Source organism: Pungitius pungitius, chromosome 9, assembly GCF_949316345.1.
Source record: "Pungitius pungitius chromosome 9, fPunPun2.1, whole genome shotgun sequence".
Classification (NCBI taxonomy): Eukaryota; Metazoa; Chordata; class Actinopteri; order Perciformes; family Gasterosteidae; genus Pungitius; species Pungitius pungitius.
Window position 1 is genome coordinate 3650365 of NC_084908.1, and position 20722 is coordinate 3671086.

Below are 20722 nucleotides of genomic sequence, written 5' to 3' on the forward strand. Positions count from 1 at the left end.
AAACAGAGCAGGAATCGTTCATGCAACAGAATCTCTGAGTGAGATTCCCGCAGGGATCCGTATGGCTGCCGTGCGGTTGTAATGTCTTTGTCCACCCATCTCCTCTGATTACCATCATGTCTCTAGAGAGGTCCATGAGGGTAGAATCTGTGGTGGGACTTTGGAAAAATGTGCATGAGTGTCTTTGCAGAAGAGGATATTCTAATTCCACAGTGAGTGGAGAAGGAAACGTTCAAGCAACGCTTTTACCATTCTTGTGTTCCTTGGCAAATATGTGAGAAAAGCGAGGGAAATGTATCACATTTGAACCTTCTTATGAATTTATATGACAGATTCAGTTGTAAAGACATGTATTTATTCATGTTTGTCAAAGTAAACCTGCATCAACTTATGTTTGGACTCCTTTTAGGGGGCCAACGAATGTGGACACATTTAAAAAGGTTTTGTAGCAAATGTATAAGCAAACAGTTGTATGCATGTGCTGTACTGTGAGGAAAATACATAACACAAAAAATAACAGCATTTATTGTTATGTTTACCTGTGGCGTTGAAGGAAAAAGTCATTTGGGGGTTCATCCCATCTGAAGTATTCAGGCAAAACGTAAAGCATGCATTGATGGAGATAAATATTTGGCCAATAGTGGAGCATGTGAACGTTGATTATCATCCTTTCAATAAATAGCGAGTGTCTAAATACTGCTACATTTTGAGCACATGCAAATTCTCTAACTGACAGACTCATACACAAACGCCCCCAGGGACCTCGACGGGAGCTGTGTGTTCATTTTGCCATCGCCGAAATCTACACATCATCCCGAGGGTGGAATGAGTAGGTTACAGCCCAGCGCCGCTGAGAGGGGTGTCGGTGTCACGCATCTAAACCAAAAACAATCTGGATCTCATTTAGGCTTTCCGCCTCCTAGTGCCAGAGTGAATACATCCCAGACTGCAGACACATTCGCCCACCAAAGCCTTTGGCACTGAGGATCAACCCTTCGGTAGAGGATGGAAACCATTGCATGAAGGCAGACACACATGTAAGTGCAGAATCATTGGTGTCCCCTTGTCAGACGTGTTATCTGCTGTTATCAATGTAATTGGAGCAATAGGGAGCCATTTCCTGCAAGAAAGGAGTTTAATTGCGATGAGTCATTGCTCCCTAGCGACTGCCCAGCTGTCATTAGAAGAAGACCAAATCGCCTGTACCCCTTTTCCACAACCCCCCCCCCCCCCCCCCCCCATCTCGACTTTTCTTCTGAACTCTTTCCTAAACTCATCCCCTTCCTTCTGAAGCCAGCGTGCCCTGCAAGCACTTCAAAAGAGACCACATATCCTTGAGATCTTGAGATCTTCCTTGAGTCCCCACAAACTGCAGCGAGTCGCCTGGATGATCAGAACAAACAATGCGCTGACGAGTGGGTCGGACGGTCTCAGGTCACGCACTTCGATCGAGCGATGGAAAGTAAAAACATCAAGCATCGGTTGGGATATATGGAAATGTGGGGATCGGACGAGGAGATGCACGATCTTCTTGCGGCTGTGTGCACGTGTTAGATAGGAAAGGGGGGGGGGGGGGAAAGAGATGCAAAGGCAAGCAGTCAGGAATGTTTTTCTTATCGTCACAGAGCTGGTCTGGCTACTCCCGAGCTTGCGGATAGGACTGAGTGGTGATAGATAGCCGGGGGGACGGCGGTGCGATAGCCTGCGAGAGACCTCGGCCTGAAGTGTTTAGGGGGGGATGAGGAAGAAGGACTGGGGGGGACCTGGCAGGCCAAACCCATTTGGGTTTGTTTGCTTTCAAGCCCAATATGCCAGACTAGTATCTGGGCTTCTCAATCCCCCCCTAAACGTCTTACAGGCAAAAGTCGAAGCTGGGAAATGAAGTCTGAGGTATTTTGATGCTTTATTGTGCTGGGACGAGGTGCAGGTTCAGGAAGGCGTGCAGGCCAAAATTTGCTTCAGAAAGTAAATAAAAAAGGATGCCACATGAGTTATGTTTCCAACTCCCAAACTGTAGGTGGTCCTGAGTCTGTACACTTGTAGCCGCCAGCGCCGCCAGCTTAGAAACGTCATCATAACATCACTCTACCGGTGGAGTCAAATGAGCCGGGCGGCGCTAAGTTGACCAAAAGCAAACCAGCCCTACCCCACCACCCTTATCTCCACAAACGGGTCCTGTTGGTCATCTGACGGGTCCATCAAGGTCAACATTGCATCCACCTCCAAAGAGGAGCTGGCTCAGCTGAAAGCAGTCCACCATCAGAGCGGTGTGTGTGTGTGTGTGTGGCCAAAAACAAACATCAAGAATACCAGAGGGGGAAATCCAGGTGGAGCGTGTCTCCGGTGTTGCTGCACAGAAAGTTGAGCATGAAACAAGTCAGAAACGTGGAGGGAACATTTCAGTGAGGAATGAAAAATAAAATCTGGTAAAATGTGTTTCAGAGAGAGACGAAACACAAACAGGGAAACCGACTGAGCAACACGTGAAAGATCAAGAAGAAGACATGAAAGAGGACAGCTTTTCCTTCCTGTTCCCGTCCGTCTGTTTGAGCACTCATCCCAAGTGTCAGAGCCTGTTTCTCTCTCAGGGCTTTGATGTGAGTCTTCCAGTCCGACAGGATATTACTCTTTAATGATCTCCTGATAGGCTTCCCCTCCTGCACAAGGCGGTGCACACGGCACCAAAACATTTATACACAAAAAACACACGTAAACAGAGTGGTAGAGAACGTTTAAAGTCCACTACGAGCTTCTTGAACACATACACACGCATGTAATGACACAAATAGGCCTTTGTTGTCCATTGGGCGGTGGTTCACATTTCAGACAGCAGGCTTGGACTCATCACGCTCCAAAACCAGTTTATAGAACCGTGCATTCCTCACATTTGATTCATTTGAAGAAAAAAAAACATTAGTTTGACATTTGAATGGAAATACAGTTGGTATATCAAGTGTTGCCCTTGATCAATGTTATCCGGACCCAAAAGAAGGCACTTAACCGGGTCAGATTCTATGACAAATTAAATTTTCATGAAGAACATAGAGAGAGAGTCGGAGTGAAAAATGGAAGAGGTTACGAACAAAAGAAAGAAAGAATTGATCTTGTGGGTTGTTCCCACCTGAGAAGTACAGTACACAAAGGTAATCATCTAATCCGGGTAATCACACACCAAAGCGCTTGGAATAAACAGCGGCTGTTGTATATAATGTGTCAGTCGGATGAAGAGCTGGATTTTTTTAAAGACAGTAAATATCCTGTCGAGAAGTTGTGTGTTTCTCAAGTTCAGCAGGTGAGCCGCTAAAGCGTGTTGAAGCACGCTGAGAACTCACTGACAGGCTGTGGGAATTGGGATGGCCCATCATTGCTAGATAAACCATGTGAATCGGATAAGTAGGGGGTGGCAGACCAGATAACCGTGAGAGCAATGAATCGGAAAAACTCAAGAAAAAAAGAAAAAAAACTGCATCTCAGTTGGCCGTGGGAAGAGTTACAGTTCCGCGTCTTTTCAAAACTGGTTCTTCCAATTGCATCTTGCATGTATTTGGAAAGTGGTGTTCAGTTAGTACGAACAAACAAAAGCAAATTCTCTTCCTCGTAACTTGGATCCGTGGTGGACCTTTGGACATTTTTTCAGCCATGCAAATGTTTTGTTTTCACAGGCTGATTAATCTACAGCTGCAGTCTTCTTGTTGCTAACGCACTGTTTATAACAGCCAGCATTTAAAGAGGGGTCCAAAAAACTTTTCTTTGATCATGTTGTAATTATAGACAAAAGAATGAGGTCTCAGTGATGCAATCAGGAAAAGGTGTGATTCCATCCCCCCGACTGGGCTGGACTGTGTATCACTGACATGACATGAACTTCTGAAATGTGACAAAGTGCCACAGCTCCATCCCCCCCAGACTAGGAAAGTGTGTGGGAGGGAGAGAGAGAGAGAGTTTAAGACCAACCCCCCTTTAGCTGTTGCATGTTTCAGCTGAGGGCTCCGCTCTCTGCCTCTGCCCCGTCAGTTTGACTGTGACTCTGTGGTGATTCTCCTGTGAGGGCAGATGAGGGGATAAACGCCAGCTCGGGATCGATTCAAAGGTAACTTCTTAGTGATTCTCTTCTCTTCATTCAGTGTGTGACGGATGACGTCATCATGAGCTTCGTTTGCATTGTTGTATGTGTTTCATGTTTTTCTAATAGAAAGTAAAGGGTTGTTTGTGATGTTTGAATCGATCTACGGCTTTACGGCACGAATTATTCTAAGCAGAAATGCTAATTCTTGTGATCATCATCATATTTCTATCTGTTCTATTGAGGGAACACCCAGCTGTGGTAACAAGTCATTTTAATTTCCCAAATTCTTGGCAGCGGATTGAATGCGTTAAAATCTTCAGACCATTTGGTAAATGTTAACATATGACTCAAAAGGCCACAGAATCATTCCCTCTCACGACAGAGACTCAAAGGAAAGCAACTCTGATTGTTTTCTACATTAACATGGTGAGCTTTAACATATTTATGTATGTATATTACGTATATATATATATATATGTTTCTCAAGTGTCATCATCTTTGCCCGTTCTGTTTAAGATTATTTGCAGGTGCGGGAGACTTTAAACACACATAATCTGTGCTGTGAAGGGAGAATTGTGAAGCAGCTGTATGTGCACTAAAATTTAGTACATATTTTCTGTCTAACAACCTCAATGTGACTGACACACACTTTAGAAAGTTAGAAAGGCAGAGTTTTTGATTTAAAAATGATCCCTCTGTCCTTTTGTATCACGTTTGTGAGATCATGACTAGTTCAAGTTTCATATCGTCAAAATGAATACGCAAATGTTAGAGGAATATACCGGTATGCATTTAACTTATCTAAATATGTATGTTTCCATATATGTTTACTGCGTTCAGGAAGAGATGCAGACACACACTGCATCGGAACCCACATCACCAGCCTACGCTTTGCTTTCATGTGGAAGTTTGATTGACTCATAACTTTTTATGTGCCAACGTTTCTTAAATGTCAGCGCAACGCAATGTGTGCATTTTACATTTTAATTTAAGTGTGTGATGTTTTCGAGGTTTATCTTTAAGGATCATGGTTTTCGGCTAATTGTGGTTCTATGGTCCTTTCTTACCATCCTTCTCATGCTTGTTCCCTATGTCTTTCTGCAGCGTGACCTGTAACCAGGACAAGCAGAGCTCAAGAGCACCGTCCTCTGGCAGAAGAGAAAAACCAAGAGAATCGGGGGATAAACGCTGTATCAACTTAATGTAATCCCTTCCTTTATTGAAGGAGCTCAGACATTCTGCTGTGTGTCTTGTTTGTTTGCACTGGGACAAATTCATCACAGCGCAGCCAAAAGTATGTCAACGAAAAGGACTTTATAGCCACCGACTGCAGGCAGAATAGAAGAAAAGCATCATAAATAATGGAGGCTTCCAGTTCTGCTCACGTGGGGACTCCCCCGTGTACGCCCGTCATCCACACCGTCCCCAACGTCTCCTCTCCCAGCTACAAGCAGTTCTTCTTGGAGTACCAGGACAACTCGGTCCTCGTGCAGCATTACAACTACACCGGAAAGCTGAAGAAAGACCGCTTCCGCGAAGACCTCAAGCCCGAGAGCATTGCATTCCTGGTCGTGTGTCTCCTCATTGTCCTGGAGAACGCTGTGGTTCTCATCGCTATTTGGAGGAACAAGAAGTTCCACCTGCCCATGTACTACCTGCTGGGCAACCTGACTCTCTCCGATCTGCTGGCCGGGATTACATACATGGCCAACATCCTCATGTCCGGACACAATACGTTGAAACTGACGCCGTTGCTATGGTTCCTCAGGGAGGGGGGGGTCTTCATCACTTTGGCCGCCTCTATCATTAGTCTACTGGCCATTGCAATTGAACGCCATGTTACTATGGTGACCATGAGGCCCTACCACGGGGCGAAGCGGGGACGGATGCTGGCCCTGATTGGTGCAAGTTGGGCCTTGGCGGGGTTTCTGGGGGTTCTCCCGATTTTGGGGTGGAACTGCATCCGCAGACTGGACCAGTGTTCGACGGTCCTCCCCCTTTATGCCAAGAGCTACATCCTCGGCTGCGTGTCCGTGTTCAGCGCGGTGCTCCTGGCCATTGTGGTCCTCTACGCCAGAGTGTTCCGCATTGTGCGCACCAACACGCAGCGCCAGCGGCTGGGCCTGTCGGGCAGCGTGAGGAAGGGCTTGGCGAGGAAGTCGCAGAAGTACATCGCCCTCCTCAAGACGGTCACCATCGTGCTGGGCGTCTTCATCGCCTGCTGGCTGCCCCTCTTCGTCCTGCTCCTCCTTGATTTTTTCTGCCCCAACCGCAGCTGTCCCCTGCTCTACAAGGCAGATTACTTCCTGGGAGTGGCCATGGTCAACTCGCTGCTCAACCCGATCATCTACACTCTGACCAGCAAGGACATGAGGAGAGCCATTCTGCGGCTGCTCTGTCGGCCGTGTCTGATGACCCGAGACGGCCAGGTGAAGAAGATTGGGATGCCGTTCCTGGAGTGCAGTTTTAGTAAATCTGAGGTGACAGCCCAGAAGTTGGAGGTGGGAATGGAGACGACCATTTCCTCTGGGAACGTTATCACCAACTCATCTCCCATTAAGGCCCTTTACCCCAAGCTCTTCAAGTCATAAAGACTGTGACTGACTGAGTCTAGGTGCGTGAACAGGGCTCACCCCCCCGAGAACACAACATGTACCACATCTTCTATAAGGAGGAAGCAGTACGGACCTGTTGTCATTTTGGAGCATTGGCAGAAACACAGTGTGTGTTAAACATTCTGGAGGCACAAGCCTTTCTTGTTTGGACACTGACTCACCTCACCAAGTCAGGAGTGGTGCAGAATTTCATTGTGAGATGGTCACACAAGAGGAATGCCACCCAAAAGTGAACAAATAGACACACTTTCTTTTACTACTTTGCACTGAAATATTACAATGAATGGAGAAGCAGCCTCATCTGCAATTTTGGTTCTACCGTAAGATGACGTCTGTTAACCCCAAAGACTGTAATGACTGAAAAAATGAACATTTTCTGTGTTAATGATGGGTTTCCCCATTGAAGTGCCTTGAATGCAGCACAAATACGTCTCGCCTGGACTCCACCGGTTCGAAGCAATCGCGGTGTGTCAGATTTGTTGAGATGGAGTTGTGCGAGGCACAGGGACACATGTGTGATGCAGGGAGGCTGAGCGACAACAGGAAAGAGAGAGAAAGAGCGATGTCACCACAGTCAACCCTCTTAAACTCATTGGGGTTTGGTTTCTGTTGTCCTTAAATGTCAGCCTGGTATCTGAAGGAAAACTGCAACAGCAATACAAACAATAAAATGTCATGTTGTGGGTTTTTTCGGTTAACAGGGGATTTCTTTCCATAATGACATGCTGATGGTTTGCTGATGGTTTAGCTGAAAATCAATCAGCTGCAAATGCAGTACTTGTACGTATAAACCTTAAAAAAGGTGGCTATTTTAAAGATTTCAACTCACAAACAAAGTTGCCAATTTAATTAATGATCATGCAGATGTAGGATTTTTGAAGATAAATATTGTGCCTGCACTTGTAAGATAAATCATATACAAGCACCGCATCACTGCCCATCACTATCCATCACGAATATTTCCATTTTTTGTTTAAGGTATGGATTTTTCATAATTACAAAGTTAGTCTGACATTATTTTTATAAAGATTTAGTGAAGTTTTGTATTTCTTAAGCCTTTTATATAATCTGTTTTGTAAATTATATGTATTTTGTAACAAGAAAGGATTAGCAAACTTTAACTTTCTTTTCATAAAAGAAATAAATGTTTTCTCAAAGAATTCCAGAGGAGTTTTTGGTTTGTTATTACACACACTGCCTGCCGTCTAACAAGCGTGTGTGCGTTTCATTGTGTGTAGCTGAGGCTGTCTGAATGGAAGAACAGTTGTTGGAGAAACACCACAGGAAGTCGGCCCCCGTCTCTCACATCTGGTAAAGGTATTGGCCTACATACAGCCCTCATATGAGCTGTGCATATCTCAGGGCGGCACTGGCACCACGCAATTTTATTCTTTCATTTTTAACCCAGTTATCTAAAGTTTTCTCTTTTATTCTTTTTAGGGAATTATGCTGACGTTTGGCACTAACAGGAAAAGACATTCATCCTTATGGAAAGTCTTTTGGTGCCAATCACGCCAGTTATTTCACTTTTAACTCCTCGGTTACCCACAAATAAACATACTCAAATAAAAAGTGCAACATGGCACTGGGACACACATGATTTGAATGGGTGCAGGCGCTCGTCTAGATGTTGCCGTTGGCCAAAAGCCTCAGCTTGCTTCCTGACGCCGATGGGGCGAGAAAGTCAATTGCCATGACAGTTCCCACCGCAGACTTGATAATTAGAAACCCTATTCATGAGAGTCAATTGTAAATCTGATCATGTGACTGCAGCTTTAAACAGACAGACAGACAGTGTGACTCTAGTCTCTAGTGTCCTTTTGGTACCCCAAGGCTAACCTCACCTCACTCGATATTCTGACTGGAGATACAAACTGTTAGGGAAGGCTGATTCAATGCTTGTCATATCACATCAGGTTTTACTTCAGCATCAATTTAACTGACCATGTGAGATTCGAATATGTCCTTATTATTTGGTTTAGTTAGTTATCAATTCAATCAATGGGTCCCAACAAAGCTTGACAATTTTGTACAATATGATTACTTGCGGCTCACTCCTGCATGACTCATTTGGAATAAAATGATTTATTTTGAACGACTACGTTGCTGTGGGGTTTTTTGTACCTGTACTGTCAAAGTTGGCTTTTAACGCCACCTTGTGGCTGTTTGCCAGTACTTTGTGTACTGTGTTCAACTGATTGACATATTTGACAATAAGCGATTTCCTCTTTCACACACAAATTGTTATTTTGAGGTAATAAAATATCCGCCTTACGTATTGTCCGTTTTTGTACTTAAGTTGTCCGCTCTTATAAGCAATGTATTTTTCAACACGTGTAAGCAGATTCATATGCAGGTCGTAGTTCGTATTATTTCCATCAGCATTTAATGACGTGGAAGCTTCAGTTTTTAGTTGTTTTGGGCCTCGTTTTTTTCTTCTTTCTTTTTGCCCGTTCTTTCTCAATAAAAGCCCCCTCCTCCGGGAGGTACTTCAGCTCCACTGCTCGTCAACAGAGGCGGGTCCTCCGCGGTAGAGGCGGGCTCTTATTGTGAAGGCGAGAGGAGGCCGGTACAATGCTTAGTCACCGTGAGTTACAACACCGCCCCCCCCCCCCCGCTCTACACACACACACATACACACACACACAAGCGCGCATACACACGCACACACTTCTTCCTATGTGGCGCTCAGCTCGGCGGACCGTGACGGAGGAATTGAACTAAGTCGACGTGAGTTTCTCTGGTTTTAGGTGCTGGTTGCTGCCGTGCGGCTGTGCGGAGGCTCGCTGTAGCATCCGGTGGCGCTTTGTTAGCTCCGGTGCGCTCGCGGCTGTCAGCCGTTACGTTGCCGCGTCTATTATTAGCGTTGTTTCGGCGTCAGGAGGCGGTTTCGCTGTCAGCTCCGCTTCCCAAACGTTTAACTTGTCATCGGTGGCGTCCCGAGATGTTTGTCATGAATGGGAGTCCACTTTTGGTCGCATGACCAAACCCGAGGATTTAACACGAAGGGAGTCCTCTTTTCACGCGTGTTTCACATTCTGTCCTTTCTTCTAGTGGAAACGGGCACGCGAACGATCATCCGCGCGAGCGGACGGTGCTTTGTGTGAAAGCTCCTAATGTTCCAGTAATGGCGCGGAAGTCTAATTGCATGTGGGTTTACGTAAGGACGGGCTGCTCTTTTGGGTCATGTTTTGGTACAGACCGTTCCTCTGTTTGCCCGGTGAAGAGTTCACGATGAGTCACTGAGGAAAAGCCTGTGAGACCCGCTCAACGCTGGTGTGTGTGTGTGTGTGTGTGTGTGTGTGTGTGTGTGTGTCTGTTTGTGTCTGTTTGTGACATGCACCACTGGGCTAAACTTTAAATCACTAAATGGCGTCCACGGGCCTGTCTCTCTAACCTACAGCCCCACTCTGTCATCCACGACACACGGCCCACCTCACCCAGCTCATAACTCTCATTTGAATGTTTATTAAGTTACAGCTGTGACTCAATCAGCTGAAACCTCTGACAATGAACCACTTTATGGACAACATGAAGAAAAAAAACCCCACTATCAAATAGCTGTTCATGTTAACTTAATCATTTTCTAATTCCATTCCAGCTTCCCAGTTCTGATCATGTGTTTTTAATGTCATGACATATATCAGGACATTCGTATCCCTTTCATAAAATAGTCTGCAGATTCTGAATATAATATTCAGATGTGCTCTGTTGGTGAAGCTGGTTTACGAGACATGTCCTGGCTGTTAATCCATAAACTGGCAGTTTAAGTTCAACATCAAAGGACTGAAACATCTACTCTTTGATAGAAAGAGAATCCGATTCCAGTTTCAAACCTGATGATTGTGTTTTGATTGCATCATATGTAAGTAAGTAAGTAAGTATGTGAGATCTGCAGCCGGTTCAAAAGTGCTCCGGATCCTGTTTGTCTGTAAGCAGTTTCTGTCTCACTGTTGAGCAACGCGTTTTCCTGTGAAACTATTTCACCCTGGAGGGAGAATCTCCGTGTGCTTCATGTTACTGCTGGCTGATTGCCTTCATGACCCGCTCCATGATGCTTCCAGGCGTGTGACCCTGCGCGGATACGCCAGACTTTGCGTGTGTTCACATACAACTCCTGTGTGCTTTATTATGTAACTCTGAAAACTCCAGATGGACAATAAGCAACTGCCGGCTGCCCTTTGCACTGAATGGCAGTTCTGTTATTCTGGAAAGATGACGTTGGAGGTGTTCCTCCCCTTGGACCTCAACAGCTCTACGTTGCTCTAAGTTCTTTTATCAAATATGAGGTTTGTTTTCATCCGCCGCGTCTGGTTGGAATCGGTTTAGAGTGTGCTTTCGTTGCCTCTGCTCCGGGCCCCAGCTGGATTTGTCACAGGACCGGGCGAAAAAAACACTCCGTCATGCTGACCAGCTGAATCCAATTCTAGTCTAAGTCACTCTGTCGTCTTTTGAAACCGACAATGCCCCTCAACATTCCTTGCATTCACCTGTTTTTTGGAATGTCCTTAGTTTGCGGCGGGGCAGTAACGTGCCGAGTTGCGATTGACACTTTGTAAATGAAGGGCTTTCTCTACTTAACCGCTCTGGGAGGGGGGGGGGGGGGGGGGTGTGACAGGCCTCTCGGGGGGAGGACAGTGTCCTCTCGTAGATGAACTTTGCGAGTGTGAGTCGGTAGAGGCCGACTGGTGCTGAGCACTTGTTAAGTGGGACAATGTATTTATCAGATGTGTACACGGCTGCTTTAAGCTGGCTGGATTTGTTAAGCGTGCGTTAGGAGCCGTTTCAAAGTGTGTTGCACCGTGTGAGCACGCACACACACACTCACGCCGCCTCGCTCTCTCTCTCCCTTTTTTCCCCCTCCAGTTGTCAGCTGAGCCAGAAGCTGCAGAGTAAACACAGCAGCGCTGCAAACAAATTCCATAGCTGGGTTGAGATTGAGGAAGGCGCCTACGGAGAAGGCCACCAAACACCCCCTTCCCCCCCCTCCCTCCCGACCGGTTCCAGTGGGCTCCCAAGTTGCGCTTACGACACTTTTGGCACTCGACCCTGTTTTTCTACCCTCCCAACATCTCATGGCACAAGTGTAGCGGACTCGGGGGATTATTAATTGTTATAAAAATGAAGCAATACATCTGACCCCCTCTCTAGGGTGAGTTTTGCAAGCGTTCAGTTTTATATAAAGTATGTTTACATTTGAATTTGGGGATATCTCAAGACTTTCGTTTTTTTTCTGAGTACATTCAGTGAAGAACTCCACAGTTCTGTTTTCGGTTTGTCAGGACTGATTAACACTCTTATTTTGATTCCCTCCCAATAGACGGAAGAAGAGCAACACGCACATTGGAACTTCTTGCACCTGCTGCGTTGGTACAGTCATAGAACATTCTGTACCTGGTGTTGCCATCGACCCCCTTGGACACAGCCGAAGGAACTTTGAGTGCGAGACGTTTTTGATCGTGTTGGACCAACAACATGTGAGAGTATAACCATCCGTGACGGACAGCTAGTGATGCCATAATGAGCACTACGGCTCGACCCGGGTACTGAAAAGAGCGTGGGAATCTTCATGTCCACACTCATCAGAACGTGAAGTCTTGCGCACACAAACGGAATATCTTGCGTAGCCCGGCGAGCCCGCAGCTTTGCCGTTTAACCCCTAAAGTGCCACTTAAAAGTAGTTTGATTTCGGCCACGCCCGTGCACGGCGCCAGGATGCCTCATAGAGCCGCCCGCTGTTCCTGAGAACGAGGCCTGGGGGGGGGGGGGGGGAGGGAGACTGCGTAGGAAATGACAGAATGCATGACAGAATGCAAAGCGCTGGTGACTCCGTCCACGCGCAACGGCCACCACGTCTTCAGCTACACGCTAGAGAGCCACACGGCGGCCGCCTTCGCCATCATGAACGAGCTGCGCGCGGGGCGCCAGCTGTGCGACGTCACGCTGCGCGTGCGCTACAAGGACCTGGAGGCGGTGGACTTCGAGGCCCACAAGGTGGTGTTGGCCTCCTCGTCGCCGGTCTTCAGGGCCATGTTCACCAACGGCCTGAAGGAGTGCGGGATGGAGCTGGTGTCCATCGAGGGGATCCACCCCAGGGTGAGTTGGACGGCGGCGCCTCCAGGTTACACGTCTTTGTTTTTTCATTTTGCTGGACACGCAGGCCCGCACACTTGATGTGAGTCAGGGATAAAGTGGTGAGCTGTGACATCCATAAATCACATTATACTGTTGTGATACATTAGAATTAGGATCTGCCAGTTGTGTTTATTAGTACAGTTTAAAAATACAAATCTGATAAAGCTGATATTAGTGAAATGCTTCCTTGAAAGTCACCTTCACGTATACACTGGAAAAATCGCCTGACAACTTGTAGTTTCACTTCTTTACCTCACCAATGTACATCCTTCTCCGCCCCCCTCCCCCCCAAACCTTTCTTTCTCTTCACCCCTTGGCTCACACATCCAGGTGATGGAGCGACTGATAGAGTTCGCCTACACTGCCAGCATCTCCGTGGGGGAGAAGTGTGTGATCCACGTGATGAACGGCGCCGTCATGTACCAGATAGACAGCGTGGTCAAGGCCTGCTGCGATTTCCTCGTCCAGCAGCTCGACCCCAGCAACGCCATCGGCATCGCCAACTTTGCTGAGCAGATCGCGTGCATGGAGCTCCACCAGAAGGCCCGCGAGTACATCTACATGAACTTCAGCCAGGTACGGCCAAGTTTAAGGTGGACTTATTTTCGAGTTGACTGTGTAGATGGACAAGCCGCAAAAGACCTGAGCAGGGGTTGCGGGGGGGGGGGGGGGTGGTTGACTGCTGAGGTCTGTTATGATTTATTATATAATGATCCGTCATATTTTTACTACTGAACAGTCACATGACTAAATTCATCTGCACTGAGCTTTCAATTCGTGGCGTTTACAGACACAGGTTAGCGAGTAAAGAGCTGTTTAGCTTGCCGCTGATTGACTCTTCGGTGTCAGCTGGCCAGGAGCCTTTGGTGTGACAATTCTCATGAATCATAACTATGATTCATGATGAGTAGTAGAAGTATTTACCTTAGCAGCAGGAAAACAATAAAGGGACATTCAACTTTGATCTTCGATAAGCTGATAAGAAACAGGGCAGAGGCAGTGTGTCACGTGTACCCTTCAGGGGTTCAGGTCTTAAAAAAAAGAACAGTTGACATCTGCCCGTCTTCTTTAATAAACATTTTCTCCGTATGAAATACACCAAGAGTATAATGTTTGATTGCATGCGTGCTTCTAAGAATTAGAAACCAACCACGGCGCTCACAGCTGGATGCCAGTGTTCATCTTATTAATAAGCTTGACATCTGACCTTGACATTTGTTGCACAAGGGAAACCTTGATTTGTTTAAACAAAGTCTACTGACTATTTCAAGCCTAGATGTCACTAATGTACTGGTTCCAGCGCTGAGAGTTAAAGAACAAGATCCATCCAGCGCCGGTCAGAAGCTGTGGAGTTCCCCTGTCTGACTGGTGTTATTGTTGTAAGGATGGAGCTACCACCGTTTTGCATTCTGTGGCTCATGTTACGGGTTAGGGAGGAGTGAGCGGAGGGAAATCTGTTGTCTTTTTTTTAAGTTGTTAAAGTGTATCTCCTGTCCTGACCCTAGGTGGCGACCCAGGAGGAGTTCTTCAACTTGTCCCACTGCCAGCTGGTCACCCTCATCAGCCGAGACGAGCTCAATGTGCGCTGTGAGTCCGAAGTCTTCCAGGCGTGCGTGGCCTGGGTTCGCTACGACCGGGAGAACCGGCGGCCGTACGTCCAGGCGCTCCTCCAGGCCGTCCGCTGCCACTCGCTCACGCCCAACTTCCTGCAGGCCCAGCTCCAGTCTCTGGACTGGGACCCCCAGTGCAAAGACTACCTGGCCCAGATCTTCCAGGACCTCACCCTCCACAAGCCCAACAAAGTCATTTCTTGGAGAACGCCAAAGGTGCCGCAGCTGATCTACACAGCGGGGGGTTATTTCCGCCAGTCTCTCAGCTACCTGGAGGCGTATAATCCCTGCACGGGAGCCTGGCTGCGGCTGGCTGACTTGCAGGTACCCCGCAGTGGCCTGGCAGCGTGCGTGATCAGTGGGCTTTTCTACGCTGTGGGTGGAAGGAACAACGCGCCCGATGGCAACATGGACTCCAATGCGTTGGACTGCTACAATCCCATGAACAACTGCTGGCTGCCGTGTTCCCCCATGAGCGTGCCAAGGAACCGGATCGGAGTGGGCGTAATCGATGGCATGATATATGCAGTCGGAGGATCACATGGCTGCATTCATCACAATAGTGTTGAAAGGTAAGCAAATTCAGCTTTATGATGGGGGGAGGGGGGGGGTCAAAGAGGCCAAAGCAAATACTTCTCACACGTATAGTAAGCCCAATCTATTGTTCATACATTATGTATTTAAAATGGCAACAGGTGTAACTGTTGTGCTATGACTGGTGCCGGTGGTTTGGAAATTCCCGTTGACGTGTCATACTGTGGTTCTGTGGCTTGGTTCGTACATTCAGTGGATGATGACAAATTGAAGCCCAATGTTTGGCATTCATCATAAAGAGGAGTGTGCTCACTTTATTGTTCCTGGTTAATGAGAATCTAAGAGCAGGAACGGGTAACTTACTGGAACATTAAAGCTTTTGTTACACTTCCTGTAATAATGGGGTTTTACATTTCACACAAAGCTGCAATGAGGAAGATTTATTCAACATTTTGTTGTTATAAAAACAAGGGATGCAAACTCTTCACCTGTTATACTTATTATTTGGTTATATGTGGCTTTCTGGGAAAACACTAAATGTTTACATTTAGGCACCCACTGCAATCGTCACACTTTTTCTGACCCCGGCCCCCTCCAGAGAAGGGAAAAGTTATCTGGCCCCTTACAGGAACAAGTTTGGGGACCCCTGATATATACTGTGTCTTTTTTTTATTTATTTTTTTCTGCATTCCTACATGCAAATTAGTCGATTTCCTCACGGCCTCTATTTTTAGTCGTTCTTTGTGGAACTGTGAAAAGCACCACGTATTATCCAGGAACACCACAATGACTCAGCAAAAATATGTGACTTATTATAAGTGACTCATTGATGGGGAAAGTGGATCTTAGCAACGAAGGCGCAGTGCTGTTGTGCCACAACATGCGCACTGAGTGATCCCATATCGAGTGGACAGCTGTGAGCACGTCAGTTAGCACCTGGCAGTAGAATGAGAGTATTCATGTTTCCTGTTTTCACCAGTGTTCGAATCTCACTTCCCTTGACATAGATTTTCTTTAGTGATCATTAGGTCACCAAAAGAGAGAAATCTGTATGAGCGTAAACCACAAATGTTTTTTCTGTCTCTCACGCACATGAACATAGTGAGTGAGTGCTTCAATGTAGCCCAGGATACACTTGTGCACACAAGACTGGCCAATGCATTCTGGCCAATACATCCATGAGGCTTTCCCAGTTCCGAACCTGGACCCACAGTGCTCCACCTGCTGCTAGTGTAAAAGGTTGTTGTAAACATTGTGCTATTCTCAACAATAATTCAGGCTTTAACGATCACACCTGTGATCACCAAACCAGAGTCGCATGCTAAGAGAGGGGTGATTGGTCACCAGATACGAGGAGTCTGGAAGTGGAATAGGGGATGAGCTGTAACCGGGCGCCAGCGCATGCTTTGGAGACAAAAAAAATAAAATAATCCTCAAATCGATTCCGTGCAGAGAAACCGAGACATAGACGTGGCCCATTATCCTGCTACCAGTGTGTTGGCCTCCCTACAGGTGACATAAGGCTGACCGGTTCCTACCCACACAGAATTTCAGAGGCTGAGGCGACGGGGTAACATCGCGCGGGTTGTTAGTGGCAGCTGTTAAGAGGCAGTTGGCGACGTCCCGGCCCTGTTTTGAGCTCTCACCGGGCCGACGAGGGCCCAGGTTGCTAGTGCTTGGGTCAAATTTGGTTCTGTTCAAATAGGGAATGAATATGTTTGTTCCCGGTTCAGGTATGACCCAGAACGGGACCAGTGGCAACTGGTGGCCCCCATGTTGACCCGGCGGATCGGTGTAGGTGTCGCTGTCATCACCCGGCTGCTCTATGCCGTGGGGGGGTTCGACGGGGCCAATCGCCTCAGCTCCTGTGAGTGCTACAACCCCGAGAGGGACGAGTGGAAGACCATGGCCGCCATGAACACTGTGCGCTCCGGAGCAGGTAAGGAAGAGCTAGAAAGTGTTGGCCGTGGTTCTAGAAAGTAGTTAGTCCATAGTTTTTGTATTGCATGGATATGCAAGGTCTTTTGATTTTGTGGGTTATAATTTACCGTTGACCCTTCTCAGGTGTGTGCTCTCTGGGGAATCGCATCTTTGTGATGGGCGGCTACGATGGCACCAACCAGCTGAACACAGTGGAGCGCTATGATGTGGAAACTGATACCTGGAGCTTCGCTGCCTCCATGAGGCACCGGCGCAGTGCTCTGGGAGTCACTGCATTACATGGAAGCATCTATGTAATGGGTGAGTAGTAGTGTCATTTTTATTTAGTCTGCAAATTCTACACTTAAACTTGGATGTCTAAGAACTCTGTTTTGGAAATATACCAAACTTCTTAGTAAAATCCTGGGACATGTTTCTATGTGAGCTTTTTGTTACTCCTGCGTGTAGGTGGTCCTTGTTTCATTGAGAGAATAAAACTACTCTTGAGACTGATTCTTAGTGTTCTGCTCACAGGAGGCTACGATGGCAACACGTTCCTGGACAGCGTGGAGTGTTACGACCCCGAGAACGACACGTGGTCGGAGGTGACTCACATGACATCCGGGCGGAGCGGCGTTGGAGTGGCCGTTACCATGGAGCCGTGCCAGAAAGACCTGCAACCGGGTCAGAAGTGTGAGAGGGAGTGTGTCCCCACGTCACCGGCCAACCCGTCAGCTCACTGCGGGTCCAGCTCCTACAACAACCAGCGGCACGACGGGCCCTTCGGCACGGACTGATGGAGCTGTCCCTGGCACGCACACACACACACACACACACACACACACACACACACACACACACACACACACACACATAGACAGACACACATAGACAGATGGACGGGCACCCCAAAACGCCACGCTGTCTTACCAAATCCACACAAAGACCCTCACAACAAATTAGAGACCACAGTGAAACACCACACGCTGCCTCACTGGTTCTGGACAAGCAAAAAATAAATAATGAAAACTTTCTTGTAAAATTGCAATGGAATAAATATTGAAGTGTCCGCATTGGACCATCTATTTAAAGTGTAAGCCCACATCCTACGGTCCACTTTTCTAGACGGGTAAGTTGGTCAGTTAGTTTGGGGTTTTGCATGTGGCGCGTTCTGTTGGACCATCACCTCCCATGTTCTAAGCCCGGGGAGGAAAGGGCTGCACACTAAAACATTCAAAGACTCATTGGCTCTTAACACTTTAAGCAAAGGTTATTTATAAAGGAGAATGCTACAAAAACATAGCATTTGACAGCACAGGCAGTAGAGTACAAAGTGCCATTACAATACCTGTGGGCATTACTGACATCAGTATGTTGCCCAGAGGATCTTTGATGAAACGACAGAATCACTGTTTGGTTAAAATTGGTTCAGTTAATGCAGACAGGCACAAGAAAGGACGAGCATTTCCTGGTTCCCCGTCCTGAGCCTCTGCTGTGACGTTTGCGTGAATGTGTCCCAAGTCCCGTTCAGCAAACTATTGTTAATTTCAGCCAAATGAAGGCCATCTGTTTACAAGTACACTTAATGATAATATTAATTAATTTTATTCATTGGCACCTTTCAAAGAACTCAACGACACCTGACAGTTGTAAACAAGCAGCAATGCATCACAGAGACAAACAACGGCAAAGTGATTCTGTTATATTTAAACGCATAAAAAAAATTGAGACTACGCAGTGAAATATTGTCTGACTTCACACCCGATACGCGAAGGTCTGTGGTTATTAATTATTAGATTTGTGTCTTTAACAGCAGAAACAAGCTGGGCATGAGGGGCACGTGCTTTCTAAATTAGGGCTCTAAAAACAACGTAAAGGTGAGCAAATTTATTAACTTTTATTTCGTCTATACATTCGTATCCACACGACAGGCCTTACTAACGCCGACTTTAGTTTATACCAAAGAAAGTTCATTGCCACAAATGATCTCGTATCACTCGTATGTCAACAAGTTGTTCTTATATGAGGCCCGAATTTATCATTTCAATTGCTTGTGGAGGAGAAAAAAGGAGGAAAAAAAACTGCATCGTAACAAATCTGTTCTTTAATATCCACTTGTATGTTCATGAAATGGGATTACTGGCGTTGGAACTGGCTGTGTTGCTTCTTGTTTGGGTGTCGGAGAGTCTGATCCAGTATAATTGGGTGTATGAAGTGCCAAGAGAACGAAAAAAAAACGGGCTTTGACGCCGTTTAGAGGAATAGGAATACAGTAGCATTTAAAAATGGTTTTTAGAAAAGCTTGATTACTGACACAAACAAGACGCCTACTTGCGTCCAACAGACCTCAGAGGAGAAGTGTTGCAATGTAGTGCTCACACATTGTACAAGAATAACAAAAGTGTATTTGTAACAGCGATTTAAGCTAAAAATGTTTATTCAGTGATGTTTTTTGTACATTGATATTCTAAGAAGTCTTGTACAGAATCTCAGATCTCCCTTTTTTATTTATTTGTTCAGTATGGTTTTCTCGTTCCTCTACACTGACATCAGCTTTGTACTGCATTGGACTCTGGTGTTGTGTTTTTCAATAAGTAGCATGCCTTGTAACTAAGTAGAAATGCCTGATGCTAATTTTGGATGTTTGTGCTTCACTTCTAAAGGGACTTATTTTTCTCTTGTCAGTAGTTGGAATGCAAATTATAATGTTAAAGGTCTGCTTTGTAAATTTTCTTTTACAGCAAAAATTTCCCTGTACAATACATTTTAAAGTAAAATATGTTTGTTGTACTATTCTAGTCGTGAAATTAGTTCTAAGTTCTTTAGACAGTTTAAAATGATTAGGGCCGGGACTTTAGCGCGTTAATTACGATTAATTAATTACAATGTGAATTAAGATTAATTAATTACACAAAAAATAACACAAACATTTTTTACGCATTTTTACACTTATTTTTTGCACCGCGGAACGTTTCTCACTGGATGAGTTTCGGAGGACCGATTACACTGGAGCACCAACTAGCGTTCATGACTTCAGACAACAACAAACCACAGTGAACATGAACGAAGAAGCTGACGAGGCCGTGTCGTTTGGCCCCGTGAATGGGAAATCTTATTATAATAAACACACGGATGGAAGCGTCGATAAGAGCATGGTTGTGTGCAAGCTGTGCAACAAGGAATTCGCATCGAGCCTCAAGTATCACCTCAACGCAAAACAATTAGCAGCTAGCGTGGACGTTAGCCCGACCCGAGTACAAGGACCCACACCCAACCCACACTGCACCAGATGACTGGTTTAAGGACCAGGGTAACTAAGTCCACGTCTGAAAAAATAACCAATGTTCTGAATGTACTTGAAAGTATTGGTCTACTTAAAAAAACACAGAAGGTCTACTTACCTATAGGCTACCTGAATTTCTGAAAGTACTATATTTCTAATAATGCTATTTCTACACTTGTCTGCTGGAATTGGTTGAACAAAAATAAAAATCCATGTGAAATTAATTAGATTAACTTTAAACCTTATCTGGATTCAACCCTCAAGGGACATGGTGGCTCTTCCTAAATCCTTTTTTAGTTTTGGGTAACTGACATTTATAAAAAATCATAATGGGATATTGCCCCAGAGACGGATTGGTGCATCTTAGAGGATCAACCATGCTATTCATCCTTCCTGCAAAGGCACAAGTGAGTTGAATTTGAATGTAACAGAGAATTGGAGGGTGGATGCACTAAAAAGGGTAAACAAATCTACACACTGTGCCAGACTGTCAGTTTAAGGTTGTCCACAGGATGCCCTGAAGTAGACAAACATGTGATTGTCTTGAAAAATGCCCTCA

General features: G+C 46.0%; 2 protein-coding genes across 5 annotated transcripts; both read left to right on the forward strand.

The window, feature by feature from the left end:
• The first annotated feature begins 4009 nt into the window (after positions 1-4009).
• On the forward strand, positions 4010-7775 carry s1pr5b (sphingosine-1-phosphate receptor 5b). Its single transcript, XM_037470836.2, has 2 exons — positions 4010-4090; positions 5171-7775. Exon 2 carries the CDS (start codon positions 5428-5430, stop codon positions 6655-6657), a length of 1230 nt encoding a protein of 409 aa, XP_037326733.1. The 5' UTR covers positions 4010-4090; positions 5171-5427; the 3' UTR covers positions 6658-7775.
• Positions 7776-9248: 1473 nt separating this feature from the next.
• Positions 9249-19670, forward strand: keap1b (kelch-like ECH-associated protein 1b). Of its 4 annotated transcripts, none has more exons than XM_037472407.2 (8): positions 9249-9268; positions 11548-11833; positions 12002-12777; positions 13147-13392; positions 14322-14998; positions 16694-16899; positions 17025-17201; positions 17415-19670. In XM_037472407.2, exons 3-8 carry the CDS (start codon positions 12472-12474, stop codon positions 17675-17677), a joined length of 1875 nt encoding a protein of 624 aa, XP_037328304.2. In that variant the 5' UTR covers positions 9249-9268; positions 11548-11833; positions 12002-12471; the 3' UTR covers positions 17678-19670. The 4 variants fall into 4 exon arrangements, with proteins under 4 accessions (XP_037328304.2, XP_037328302.2, XP_037328305.2 ...); XM_037472405.2 differs by lacking the exon at positions 9249-9268 and adding an exon at positions 9297-9411; XM_037472406.2 differs by lacking the exon at positions 9249-9268 and adding an exon at positions 10480-10970.
• The last annotated feature ends 1052 nt before the right edge of the window (positions 19671-20722 follow it).